At 39.8% G+C, this 14,826-nt stretch overlaps 1 protein-coding gene across 5 annotated transcripts in view; it reads left to right on the plus strand.

Annotated features, from left to right (window-relative positions):
- The window catches only part of PPP2R2C (protein phosphatase 2 regulatory subunit Bgamma), a 267,643-nt gene that overhangs the window by 111,508 nt on the left and 141,309 nt on the right, over window positions 1–14,826 (plus strand). Inside the window, exon 2 of one of the 5 annotated variants that reach the window (XM_054030916.1) lies at window positions 379–470. The exons of the other annotated variants lie outside the window; for them this stretch is intronic. Coding sequence (XP_053886891.1) covers window positions 404–470 — 67 coding nt within the window. The 5' untranslated portion in view covers window positions 379–403. The remainder of the gene's footprint in view (window positions 1–378; window positions 471–14,826) is intronic. 5 annotated transcript variants of the gene reach the window in all.

Below are 14,826 nucleotides of genomic sequence, written 5' to 3' on the forward strand. Positions count from 1 at the left end.
TTTTGCAAGGCTAAGATATTGGACCTTGGTGAGTGCTTGTTCACTTTGGGGTTGAAAGATTATTTTCCACAGAATTTAATTTCCTTTCATACTGCATATTCTCGTTCTTTAGTTGTTAAGTTTGCTATAAGTATTAGGCAGATGCAGCAAGAGCAGCAGAAATTCACAAAACAAGGATCCAAACCCATTGCTAGGATAAGCAAATGAAACTCCATTGAAGACATGAAATTGGCCACATTCATTAAAAGGAAGGGGGGCTCTTTATAATACCCAATAACTGTGAATTGGGCATTGAGACTATTCTTTTTTCCAACACTTGTAATGTGAAAGGTGCTGGACTGACAGCCCTGGAAATTGAAGTCCTCTATTTCTCCACAGGACAGGTATAGCATGGGCAGCAGCAATGCAGGCTTCCCCACACTGTCCTGCCAATGTGTCTCAACCTTGTTCTGAAGAGATCTCTTCTGGAGGTGAGTGGGTAGCTTAGTCTCTATGTCCCTTCAATCACTGCCGCCTCTGATGATTGCCAACAAAGTTGCCAAGTAGTTGTCCACTACAAAGTGGACTGAGACTACCATTTGACTTACATAAGTCTTCAGTGTGTAGTAACTTTCTCTTACTATCTATGTGAGTTGGATTCATAGTGATCTGCAGTACTTCAGTAGACTGCAGTGAAATTTCCTGTGTAGTTAAATGGCAGACCCAAATTTTGTCCTACCTTTTTGTTTTTGTTTGAAGATCCCATGTAAATGCTATATTAACACACGTCCACATGCATGCAGATAGCTTAATGCACTTCCTTCCTAAACTTCATGAGCAAAACCAGCTAGTGCAAGCAGCCCAGCTCTCTTAGAGAACCCTGCTGTAATAAACTGAGGTGAAGCACCAACAATTTGTTAAATTAATCTCTATTTCCTTCTTCTAATGGGAGTGTTTGTACTTGTTTTTAATATAAAACTATATCTTGACACATTCCTTTTTCATGTCTACAATGTAACTTAATATTAACATTTATTAGGAAAATTAATGTTCTTCCTTTGAATTCAGTGAAAGTGATAATTTGCAGCATCCTAAACGACTATGAAATGATAGTCAGTGGTACCAGATAAGCATTTGAATTTTAGTAGGAACTGTCATCTAATGCAGAAGCCATAAGATAGAACACTTGAAAGAAACTGATGATGGCATTGATAAGCTGTCAGTATAAAGACAATGCCAGCTCACTTGTGTGGTAGATAAACAGCTGTAACATGTTTATCTTCTTGGATTTGCTCACCTAAAATTGAAAATTGAAAATATATTTTTACAGCTTTCGATGCATTATCCAGGATATTGCATTGCAGCAACCAGATTTTTTTTTCTGGATAGTGCCGGGGACGGGATATAGTTCTGAATCTGCTTGACTCTGTTTGTGACTGTTTATAGCCGTATATGGATACTAAGGAAATATAACACTATTTAATCCAGTTCTTTTTCTTGTAAACTCATCGTTTTGGATCTTATTAAACTTGAAGAAATAAGAAAAATCATATACTTACCGTAACATACACAAATACCTGGAAATAAAACTATCTGGAGTGATTTATTGCAGAATTTGTTTTTCTTTTAAAAGACCTGTTTGAAATTGTGTATATATAATATACAACAACAACAAAATCAGTGATATCCCTAAGGGGCCCAATTCTGCCTTTCTTGTACATCCAAAACAGTTACTGACTTTAGTGGAATTTGGGTGCACAAAGGTTGGAGGATTGGACCCCTATTTTATAATAATCCAAGAATTTTTCATTGATATTTAATTTTATATGATAAATTATTACCATGTGTGGAACACCTGATCAGTGTTTAGGCGAAGGTGCTTGAACATACAATTTTTTTTTTTAAATTTTGAAGTAAATATCTGTTTGGGAGTCGGTTATAGATGGTAGGGTGACATTAGGAAGTATTCAGTTTACATAATTAATAAGTCACCTTAAATGAAGTTTGCACAAGACTGCGAAATTGATTTTTCAGTTCTTGTGAATGCATCACAGATCAGAAGTCTGTCACTGTTTTTGTTTAAAGGTAGGCCTGAACTGCAGTGTTCAGATCCAGAGCTGAATTTCCCCAAATTTTGGGGGTTTGAATCCAGACTTCAGCTTTAAGCCCATCTCTAGTTTATATGAATCTTTAAAAATAATTGCATAACTACCTCAAATAAAGCAGTATTACAGTGTATTCCATTTTCAACTTAAATACCAATATATAGTTAGATTAACAATAGTACAATAGGATGGTGATGTACTTCACCCTGCTCGTATTTATATAATTTTCCTTTTTCTACTTCATATAGCGCCATATCCGGCCACCATTACTCACATTGAATAGTACATTACCCCACAAATAGTTCCATTGATTTCAATGAGAGTGTTTGCAAATCAAGGTATTAGTCCATGCAAGTAAGTGTGGCAGAATGATCCTGTAGCCTTACTCACATGACTAGTTCAAATGACTAAATTGGGACTCGTCCCCTGAATCAGGGCTGCAGGATTAGGTTTATGCTGTAGTTAGAAATGTATAATGGTTTTAATATCACTTCTTTACCAGTAGTTTTATATTAGTCTTTTTAATAGGATTCTTGATGATGTGCAGAGATTGGGTGTAATGGAAAGTTAAACTAGACTCTGAAATTCATACATAGTCTCTGAGTTAGAGTGAGTTAGTTTGATGTCCATTTAATCTCAAAATCATCCAGATAAATAAAGATAAAAACCATGAGACTTTTCAGAAACACGGTGATCCAGGGATGATGATGATTAACCCTCACTCTACTTCAGGTGCCTAAAAGTGTCCTCCATAACACATTAATTGCTGACATAGGGCATTCAAAGAGTTAACACTTGTAGTGTTCTAGAAAGAAGTGTTAACATGGGATTTTCAAAAACAAGCATTTTATTTTATGCTCTTGAAAATGTTTCACATGTCACCAATGGTCAGCTAAATATAAATGACTGAAATGCAGCACAGGGAAGATGTTTATAAGCAAAGCATATGTCCCCACAATCTGTAGGGAAATAATTGTGCTTCCTATATCATTTGGATCTTTAAACTAATTACTCTGTGATCAGGATATAAAAGGATAGTTTTAATGATTTATCATGTAATTACCATTAACTACCAGAATGTTACCACAAATAATGTGTGGTCATTGGAATTAATTTGTTACCTCTCTCTTTCCAAGTTTTGCAGATGATTAAATTTTTGCTCATTATCCATCTCTGTGTCACAAGTTTAAATCCAGCACAGGTCATTAGTGACTGACAATAGTTAGCAACCAGTGGCTGTTTGGTGGCCTATGTGAAACTTGTTTGTATGTTTTATTTATACAGCACTTAATAAATTTGGCCCTGATATTGCAATGCCCTCCATATGGGAGCAGGTGTCTCTGCCTGCCTGGAACTCATTGCAGGATCAGATTCTAACTTGGTAAGCTCTTTAGGGCAAGGAACACACTTTCCTTTGTGTTTGTATAGTACCTGGCAAACAGAGACGCTGATCCTGGCTGTGACCTTCAGACACTATCATCGTACAAATAATAAACAGTTTGTTCATGCATTTTATAGACAAGTAAAGAAAGACAATGTCCTGACTCACAGAGCTTAGAACTTGAAATTGATTGTCTCAGGCCAGTGCCTGGAGGGGTAGCTGCTGACACAGCACACACAAAGAATTGCAATTGGCGCTAACTTGCTCCCTCGCTAGCATGCTCAGCAAAGGTCTAGGATTGAACTATCATCATTTCCCTATAGTTCATTCCTTTATGCACCTAGGTAGGGCTGATAGGGAACGGTCTATTGATATTTCCCATCTGTCTTGTAGTTGTTTGCAGTGTTGGTCCAGGATATTAGAGAGACAAAGTGGGTGAGGTAATATCTTTTATTGTACCAACTTGTTTTGAAGAGAGACAAGCTTTTGAGCTTACACAGAGTTGTTCTTTAGGTCTGGGAAATCTACTCAGAGTGTCCAAGCTAAATACAAGGTGGAACAGATTATTTAGAATCAATAGTTAACACATATTTCAAGAGACCATTCAAGGTGAAGTGGCCCTCTCTAGCTGGGGGTGGGGGGAGGAGGAAGAAGGGGGGGGGAAAAGCTGGCGGGGGTGTGTGTGAGATTAAGTGGGTTATAGATTGTTCTAGTAAACCATAAATCCAGTGTCTCTATTCAATCCATGATTTTAAGCATCCTAGCAAAGTTCTGAATTTAACTTCCCAGGCTCGTCTTTGAAGGTATTGTGCAGGTTTTCTTTGAGAATGAGATTGAGAGGTCAGATATGGAGTGATCACTTTGTGCAAAGTGTTCACTCATGGGTGATATGGTGTTTTTGTCTTTTATCATTTTTCTGTAAGAGTTCATTTGAGAGCATAGTGACGGTCTGGTTTTATCCACATAGTTGTTGTTGGGGCATTTAGTGCACTGGATGAGGTACACCCCATTTTGTGAGAGGCATGCGTAGGACCCATGGATCTTGAAAGGTGTGTTGCAGAGGTGTTGACATTGGAGCCATGGAGCTATGACTACAGGTCTTGCATCTGTTATTCTGGCAGGGTCTGATGCTGTTTGAGTTGGTGTGCCCTGGTCTGTGGGGAGCTTGCTTCTGATGATGAGCTTGGAGAGGGTGGGAGTTGTTTGAAGGCCAGAAGAGAGGGTTCAGGAAAGATTTGTTTCAGGAGAGAGTCCCCATTGAGTATGGCTTGTAATTTTTTGCTGGGTACCCCATATGGGTTCCAGTGTGGGGGGCAGGTGAAAACAACAGGGGTGTGTGTGTGTGTGTGTGTGTGGTTATTTCTATACTGAAGCAGGTTATTTGGGTGGCCCATTCTGTGATGTGTTCTTCTTCTCTGATGGAGTATCCGTGTTTGGGGAAGGCGGTTTTAATTGTATTCAAGTGTATATCCCAGACTTTTTCTCCTCTGAACATATTCTGTGGTATCTGAGTGTCTGACTATAGATAATAGATTGCTTGGTGTGTTTAAGGTATTTACTGTATCTGAGGATATATCATCAAATCCTTCCCCAAACAACTCCAAGAGACATTCTACAACCTCGTCCACCACGAACTCACACCAGGGGCCTTCTACATACTTCCCAAGATACACAAACAAGGGAACCCCGACAGACCATCATATCCCACCCTTCCTGAAGGAATATCAGGACTCACAGAAACCAACCTCAAACCACTCACCACACAAAGGGCCAGCTTCCTCTGGAAACTCAACAACATTAACAGCCTGTCTCAGAACACCATCCTTGCTACCAGGTTTTTCACCTCCCTTTATACCAGCATCCCACACATGACAGCATTATGCCTGCCTCAGAGATCAAGAAGACACAACCCTTAGATATCCACCCAAACTCATCCATTTCATCCTCAACCATAATAATTTTACATTCAACAACAAAGATTTTGTCCCAACTCTGGGAACAGCCATGGCTACTAGGATGGCTCCCAATATGCCAATATCTTCACAGTTCACCTTGAGGAATTTCTGGACAGTTGCACCATGAAACCAATGATGTACATCAATGACATTTGCATCTGCTGGGCAGACGACCTAAACTCCCTCAGATATTTCTATCACCACTTATACAACCACCATCCATCCATCAAACTCTCTCTAGAACATTCCCACACTAGCATCAACTTCCTGGACTCCATGATCAGCTTCAACAATGGAACCCTACAAACAAAGATATACAAGAAGCCCATGGAACACCACATCTACCTTCACAGGTCCAGTAACCACCCCAAACACACGAAAACCTCTTTTATCTACAGGTACTCAGCTATCACAGAATATGCTCAGAGGAGAAAGTCTGGGATACACACCTTATATACTTAACTGCCTTCCACAAACAAGGATACTCCACCAGAAAGTAGATCACATCATGGAATGAGTCACTTGTATACCTCGAGAGAACCTGCTTCAATACAGATATAGTCCCTCTCTCCCTCCCCGACTGCACACCTCTAGTCACCTACCACCCCATATGGGGTATCAGCAAACAATTACAAGCTGACACAGGCCAGCCACAGGTATTTAATTGAAGTGTAGACATACACTCTGAGTACATTTCCCAGACCCGAAGAAGAGCTTTATGTAAGCTTGAAAACTTCTCACCCTCTCTCATAAATAGAAGTTGGTCCAATAAAAGATATTACCTCACCCACCTTGTCTCTTTAATACACCATAAGTGTCAAACCATCACCTTGTTGACCACTTAGTACATTACAAAGCAACAATAATTACCCTCCTTCATCGTACGTACACACACACACACACACACACACACACACACACACACACATTCTTCTGTGTCTGAAGCTATCCAGGCCCATAGAGATATTGAAACAGGAATTATTTTATATAAAGAATGCCTAACAATCTTCCCACCCTTCTATTTAATTTTATGATTGGGCAGATTTTTCAAAAGCACCAAAGAGATTTTTGAGCATAAGTCCCATTGTGCTCCTAAATCTTTTAAGGCACTTTTGAAAGTCTCTCTCCCCGAATCTTTCTGCAAAATGTTTTTAACATCCAAATACAAAAATATTTAGAGACAAAACGCTACAACCCCCAAGGTAATATATTCAGACAAAAAGCAAAAGATGATACAGAGTCTGATTCTTCTCCCCATGGCCATATTAAAATGCCATGCTATCCACGTTATGCTAGTGATGTGTATCAGCGTGAAAGGGTCCATCACAAATTGGCATTGAATTTTTCCAAAAGAGAAGCTATTGAAATCTGCCACAAAATGAAATGAGTTTTCCAAACTTCCTCCCTTGACAGTTGTAATGGTGAGTTCTTGTGTCTCAAGACTATTGAGAAGGTTGACTATACATTTCGAAGGAGGAATTGTCTTTTCAGATGAGGTGGGTAGAGCAAATTTAGCGTTAATCCAACAGAAAGCAGAAAGATCCAGGCCCTAGAGTCTCTAGAGAAGGCATAAAAACACTGATGTATTTAATTCTTGAATGCTGTCCTCAATTGCTACATTAGGGCCAATACGGTGCCCATTGAAGTTGATGGAAAGATTCTCACTGACTTCAGTGGGTATTGGCCCATGCAGTTCTGGTATTTTATAGACTGGCTATAGCTTAGTCTAGTCCAATATGTGCTTCTACAGAAAAAAGCTAAACCAAGGCTTGTGTTTTCTTATGAAATGTAGGAAAATGTTCTTTAGACAAATTGTTTTTGTAAAAGAGAACACACTTTAATCAAAAGATTAAGGAGTCAATGAAAGTTTATCTTTAGTGAAAGAAAAGAGGTTATGTTCCTATGAAATTGAACTGATTTAGGCTTCAAGAAAAAAAAATTAGACCTGATTTGTGAGGATAGCTTGGATTTACATGGACAGGGCAAGTTGAGATGGAGTTCAGTGCTCAAGTTATTCATAAGGTGACCAGATGTCCTGATTTTATAGGGACAGTCTCAGTATTCGGGGCTTTGTCTTGTATAGGAACCTATTACCCACCACCCCCATCTCGATTTTTCACACTTGCTATCTGGTCATTCTAGTTACCCACCAGATCCTGTCTTTGGATATTTGCATGAAATCCTTGTTGATTTAGTGGCAAATCTGAAGGCAGATTTTGGCCCTTGGTTTGCAGATGAAGATGGATCCAGTTTATTTTTCTTATCAAAAGTAGGAGACTGTTACAGGATATACTCGCCCGAAGTCACTGGGGCCAGGCTGCCCTGTTCTTCAAGGACTGGGGCAGACAGAGGTTGAAGGAGCAACAGAGATGGATGCTGAGAGACAAGAACTGGCCCTGGGTAATAATTGGTGAGTGGAAAGTCCCAGGTTGCTGTTCATGTTACCACCCACACCAGCCTGTTGGGGCAGAGCTCCCCTTTTTCTCAGACAATCAGGAGTAGCTCTGGGAAGGAGCTCTGCTTCTTTCCTTATAATAGAGAAGTGCTAGAAGGAAAGGAGATGCCTGGTAACCTCTCCCACTCCCAGGCCTGGCAGAATGAGATGGAACTATGTGACTGCCTCCAAAAATATGGAAGAGGATTGAACACCCCTCTCTGGGGAGAAGGGATGTTTGCTTGTGAAGATTTTTTTTGTTTGTTTTTCTGAAAGGCTGTTTCCAATCTGGGCAGAGTTAAGTAGGAGTATTTTAAAGGGTCAGCTGGGAGAAGTTGGCTCCAAGTTGCTGCCTGCTACAGAGACCCTACTCAATGGCTCATGATGACTGCCTGGTGGCATTCTGTTGTGAGCATGGTGCTAGTCTCAGAGAATCCCTGTCTTGTATTAGAGGAGTAATATAAAATTTGAGGGGCTAGCGTGTGTCCCTAATAGCATCCGTGGCACTTCCCAAAGGCATCGTCCCTGGAGAGAATAGAGGGAGGCAGAACGCTTCATGGGTGCTGAGGAGTGGCTGCTGCTGCTGCTTTTTTGGAAGTGCATTGTGCACTCCCCGACACAGCTTTCTGAACCACCAGTCTGTGCAGAAAGGAGGCGAGGCTGTTACCGTCACATTCTCCCCTTTTGGGGTCCATGCTGCTGGCTGTGCTTTGACTGTCCATTTGCTTGCACTAAGGGCTCTTGTGAATAGTAATGATGCGGGAATTGGGCTGCCCTGGCAAGGATGCCCAAGTGTACATGTATGTGAGGATTCCCTTCACTGTCCTCACTCCATCCCTTCAGACACAAGAACAAGAGGAAGCAGAATCTGGCCTTACGGGTCTCTTTCCAAACAAACTGTAAGCATAAGTATGCAAGTAATTTGTTGTTTGGAACAATCTCAGTTGCCTTCAATGGCAGATGTATGGGGTGACAAGAGTTCAAAGTAGATCTCCTACTGGCTTTGAGCCTAACACTTCTGAGGGGCACAGAGAAAGAGAAGTATGAACACAAATTGAATTGTGCCTTGCCTGTGGTAACAATATTTTTCAATCCACAGTGTTCTTGATTTCACACTGAAACAGATCATTATTTGCAGCATTTCCCTCCCAATGATATTTCTCTTTTACAAAATTTATAATATTTTTCTTGTGGTAAATGCCAGCTGGATTATGCAGGGTCAGTGTATTTAAAATGTGCTTATAGACTAGACTGAGATGTGGAAATCTGTTCTCGCTCCTTCTAAGTCATTGACCTATTTTTATGAGGGAAAAAATGGTAAGTGAATAAAATGTTAAGGCTGTAACATTAACTGAAAATGATGACTTCTCCACACTCAAGGGATCAGTTTTAAAACCTAAATTAATTGAATTTATCCAAGTTAATTTTAAAATGCCTAACAAGAAAAACAGCTGAGTGACTATTTTTGGCGATTTAGGCACAGAACTATGTTGGAATGATGCTGAAGGTCTGATTAGCATCAACAAAATCCAGGCCATTCAAGGCTTATCCATCCTGAAAACTTGATAAACAGTGCCAGCTAACAGGGGTATCTTCCTCCTGCGGTTGGGGGTTTGGTATTTAGATTAGAAAACACCAGTCCACTTTGTATTTAAGTAATGCAAGACAAATGGTGAATCTAGCTCTACTCAAGACCTGCTGGTGTCTGTACTATTTCTCATCTGGGATACTGGTCATATGATATCTATTACTAGCCATCAGTTCAAAGTTAGAAAACCTAAAATCCAAACCAGGCATGTAATAATAAGGATCACTGTTGTTTATTTTACAGTGTTCAAAGGCATGTTAATGTTTTGGCAGAAGGCAAAAAAAGAGATGGTATGAAATCTTGGCCCCTTTGAAGTCAATATAAGTTTTGCCATTGACTTCAACGGGGCTAGGATTCCAGAGAGAGTTTACAATCTAAATTTTAGATCTGACATAAAGAATTGGAGTGATGAACAGTAGGGTGAGGAAAGGGAAGGAAGATGAGTGTTATAGCAATAGAATTATATGGGTTACTCATTTAGGTCTCAGTGCTGATCATCTTACTACATGAGCAGTGTCAGTACACTTAAAGGGGCACACATACAGTAAGGTGCTATTCAATGTAAAAATATCAGTCTGCGTTCACCTAAGGCCAACCATATACTTTCAGTGTGAATGACAAAACAAAGATCCAATACACCAACTTGGACCATGAGTGTCCAAAATATATCTTATCTGAAGTACTTTTTAAGTTGACTATCACCATTGTATCTGAGCACTGCATCTAGCTAATCAGGTGATAACTGCATTCAGTTTCTCAGCTGTGGATTCTTTCAAGGGTACAGCTATAATGCAATAAAAAACTCTTGGCCCAAGTCTGCACCTGGTTCAACTGACTTGGGCTTGCAGGGTTCAGGCTACATGGCTAAAAATTGCAGTGTAGATATTAGGGCTTGGACTCCAGCCTGGGTTCTGAGACCCACTGCCCTCGCTGGGTTTCAGAGCCTAGGCTCAAACATCTACACTGCAATTTTTAGCCCCTCAGCGTGAGCCCCGCAAGCCTAAGTTGGCTGACCCGGGCCAGCCATGGCCGTGTTGCAGGTCTTTTACTGAAGTGTAGATATAACCAAGATGTCTAGTAAGCAAAGGTCACTTGTTGTTGTTGTTGTTGTCTTTACCACTGAGTCTCTTTCTCTTATTCAGTCTTGCTGAAGTCCTTACTTTTCTCTCTAGCTTGCTTAACTTGTTTAAAGTGCTTTGTGTAAGGGATACAAATAAATCAAACTGCAGGTATTCAAAATATTTCCATCTTTGTTCCTGGGGAAATACTAAAAAAATAGATAGATAGATAGATGAAAATTGCCTGTACAATGCAGTAAAATGGTATTTTAGAATCATGATTTACTTATTTACTTTTCAATCTATTTTTCATTTAATTGATTAAATGTAAAAAAAAAAAAAAAAAAAAGTCTTTCAAATAGTGCCATAAATCAATATGTGTCACAAATATTGTACAGGAGGACTGGGCCCCGTAGTTATAATAAATCAATATATTTTTCTTTTGAGGACAGATTAAAGCAATTAGTCTTTTATGCTGATATAGGGCTATCAGTGAGTGCACTTCTTTATGCCACAAATACTGCATCTTAAATTATTTTCTAATGGTTATTGGCTATGATCAGCTGTATAGTGCCATGTAAACATGACATGCTTCTTAAGGAAAAATTTTTTCCTTATACTTAGAGATTCGAATCTATAAACACAGGCCTTGATCCTGCAATCAGGACCATAATTTCTATTGATTTAAAAGGGAGTTGGGTGTGTTTGTTTAGGGGCTTATTTCAGAGACTATGCAAGGGAGGTTTTGTTTGTCACAAAATAACAGCTGCGGCATACTAGATGTTGGCAAGGAGTGTTAGCTAATGGTTAGCACATAGGACTGGGAGTCAGAAGATGTGTGTTATATTTGTGGCTCTGCGACCGACTCGCTGTCTGACCTTAAGCAAGTTACTTGCTGTGCCTCTGTTTCCCCATTTTTGAAATGGGAAAGCTAATATTCACTCGCCTTGTGAAGAGGCCTAATGAACACATGTTTGTAAAGCTCTTTGAGATCAGCTCATGAAAGGTGCTTTATAAATGCAAACTATGATTATTACCTGCGAGACTCCGGTTTTCAAAGACTTCTCTGGGTTCTTGATCTCCACACAGACTGGAGCTGGGCTCATTACCAGGTTAAACTCCCAGGCTGTACTTACACTATGAAAAGACCTATGATTGACAATTTATTATAAATCTGATTCCCTCAGCTCCATCTCAACTGGTGTAGGTTGGGCTGCTGGTGAAGATGGGGTCAGACAGTGCTTAGCACCCATTGCTGAGGGAATGTTCCCATAGTGGTTCAACTCATTGTGAGAGTTATCATTGCCAGATTTTAACTATCTCCTTTATTTTTAGAGTTCAGATTTTGAAACTACATATTGGGTTAGGTCCTCGCCCATGCTAAGCCTTCTTTGTACCATTTCCACAAAAATTCTCCCTTATCCTGCGGTAAACCCATGTACTGGGGGCACGAGGCTTGTGTGCTCAGGTAGAAGAGTGCAGAATGATTGGGAATCTTAATATGTTCTCCCAGGTGAACAAAAACATTTTCTTATAACCTAGGAAGGTGGCAGCACCAATGGGCAAAACAACTAACATTAAATGCACTTTTCTGGAAATACTTTTCAGGAACAAGTTACAAATATCCTGCAATGATTGATGATGATATAGCCGATGGTAATTTGAACATGAAATTTCATGTTCAGATTGTTTGGGTAAATTGAAATTGGTGGGAGTGTGGTAGGCCTAGGTCTAGGGTTTTCTCCATTGGTAATTTTATTTTAAACTCCTTGACATTTGGCTCAGTCTGATGCATCCCAAAGGCAAAAATTTTGCTCTCCAGCAGTGTTTATGTGAGCCTAAGTGAACAGTATCCAGACAGCGGATGAGCTTTGCTACGGACAGGGAAATTGCACCAACTCACCCTTCAGTTTGGTGGGGGAATTTTCCCAAATGCTTCAGAGAGTGAACAAGTCGTCTCTCTACTCAGTTGCGTACTGTCACCCATCACCGTAGTAGCTAAGCACTTTTTCATGTAAAATCAATAGCAAAGCCCCCAAGTCGACTTTCTGGAAGTTCCGGTTCTCCAGAGTAGTGTGGCCTACTGGATAAAGCACTGGACTGGGACTTGAGACATGCATTCTGTTCCTGGCTCTGCCACTGGCCTACTGGGTGACTTTGGGCAAATCGCTTCACCTCTGTGCCTGTGAAATGAGAATACTGGAAAGTGATTTGAGATGTACTGGCGAAAAGAACTAGGCATTATTATTCTTTCCAGAGTCAAAACTTTGCTTGAGGTAGAGGTTTTTTATTTTGTTAATTTAATTTTATTATTTCCTCTGTTTATTGGTTGGTGGGGGCTTAAGGCTAGAAGTGGACATCAGTGATTGTGACTGTAATTCTTATAGGGATAAGGCAGGCTTTCGTCAAAGAGGAAGGTTTGGCTTGCAGCATTTTCTGAAGACAGTCTGTCAGCACATTGCTGATTTGGGATCAGATCCAATATTGTCTGAGGTGCCCTCTTCCATTAATTTAAGGGCTCTCAATCTGGGAGTCACGTTCAGCCTGTCCTTCCCTTATTGCTAAAGGAGAGGGCAGTCCTGGCTAGATCCTGGCATCATGAGTGGGGCTCCTGGAAGGGTCCCAATAAGGAAAAAGTTAAGAATTACTAAGAAAATGTATTAAATGGGATCTCAAACCCCCTCCCCCCCCCGCATGGTGGATGATAGTAGGATAGTTTTGTATTGTGGTAGCACAGGTAGATGCTAAATATCTTGTGACACTTTTGGCAAACAGAAATGGTGTCCTGGCCAACATTCTCTCACTTATTATTTTTTATTATTAGCATGTAATGTCAAAAGCTGGGTATATACTATAATGATATAAGTGCATATTGTCTTTTCCAATTATCTACAGTTACTCTGCTCTTAGCATTCAGTCCCTTACTTGAGATTATACCAAATTCTGTTTCATATTGGAAGGTTGGGTTCTTTCAGTCTGTGTATACTGTTCATAAAATATCTCTACCCAGTATAAGTGGGTTGTTGAGCTCTGATACAAGTTCTGCAAACTATCCTATCTTTTGCAAACTGTGTACATACACCTTTTAGTAATTCCCTCGAGAAACTAAAGGTTACCTTCTGTTGCACTACACTGCTTCCCAATTGTGTTCTACTGAAGTCAATGGCAAAACTTCTAACTTTAGTGGGAGTAGGATCAGACCCTAAACTTGCTATATTATGTGGTATAAACATGTGTTATTACTAAGGGCCCGATCCTGCACTCCTAACAGGGTCAAAACTTCCATCAAATTCCAGCAGAGCAGGATTAATCCACAGCCTAGCTTTATTCCGATTTGAACATCTACATAAAAATCTGTTTTGAAGACTAATTTGGGCCACCGGATTCCTTCATTTCAGATTAGATTACCTCATATGACATGAGGTTAAAAACAAAGGAAAACGTCACCATCTGCATTTTTGGATACCCGCTGTGCAAACTGGTAGTAGCATGTCGTCTACAAATAAGTGTGCGCTAGTGTCACTTTTGGGTCCCAGTGTAACAGAGAGGAGATAATTAGTAAAAGCGAAATTGGCTGAAAATAGCACTATTTCATACTAGCTAATTTTAATAATATGCAGTTGCTATAAAGGAATCTGAAGAGAAAATATCTCTCAGGGTATCCTATTGTCATTGTGTAGGATCAGTCAGATATACGATAAAAAGATGTATGGGATTTAAATGTTTTATCTTTGTTTTTTAAAAATTAAAAGGGTATAATAAAATATAACTGTAGGGCTTCTATCTTTCAGCCTTTATTGAAGTGAGTAGTACTACTGAAGTCAAAGGTTATTCACATGAGTAAGGGCTGTTTTTAATCCCATATTTTTGGTTTAACAATACAATTAGAGAAATAAATAACAGAAGGAGAGAAATTGAGAGATACAGATTAGACAACGGAGAAAAGATGGAGTGGTGCATATGTACAAATAGGTTGCAAATAAGGGGAGATTAACACACAAGCCTGGACTTCCCACCGTCAACCCCTTTTAACCACACACAAAACAACCAGCAATTTCATGATGAAACTCTAATGTGAATTAGAAAAGGACTTCTGCATTTGTTAGCACAAAGGAAAATAGACCTCCTTCAGAGTTTCTGTATTTCAAAGCACTTGCGTGTATTAAAATGCCATGCAGGCTACAAGGAATCCTTCTCAAAAGATGAAACATTGTCATTTGAAAAGAAAATAGGTACTTGTGATTTTTCACCACCTGGGTATTAATGCAGCCAATTACTGTGTCCTGCCTTTCAAACATTATTACATTAGAGCAAGAAAGGAGCCGA

This window comes from Malaclemys terrapin, chromosome 5 (assembly GCF_027887155.1).
Source record: "Malaclemys terrapin pileata isolate rMalTer1 chromosome 5, rMalTer1.hap1, whole genome shotgun sequence".
Classification (NCBI taxonomy): domain Eukaryota; kingdom Metazoa; phylum Chordata; order Testudines; family Emydidae; genus Malaclemys; species Malaclemys terrapin.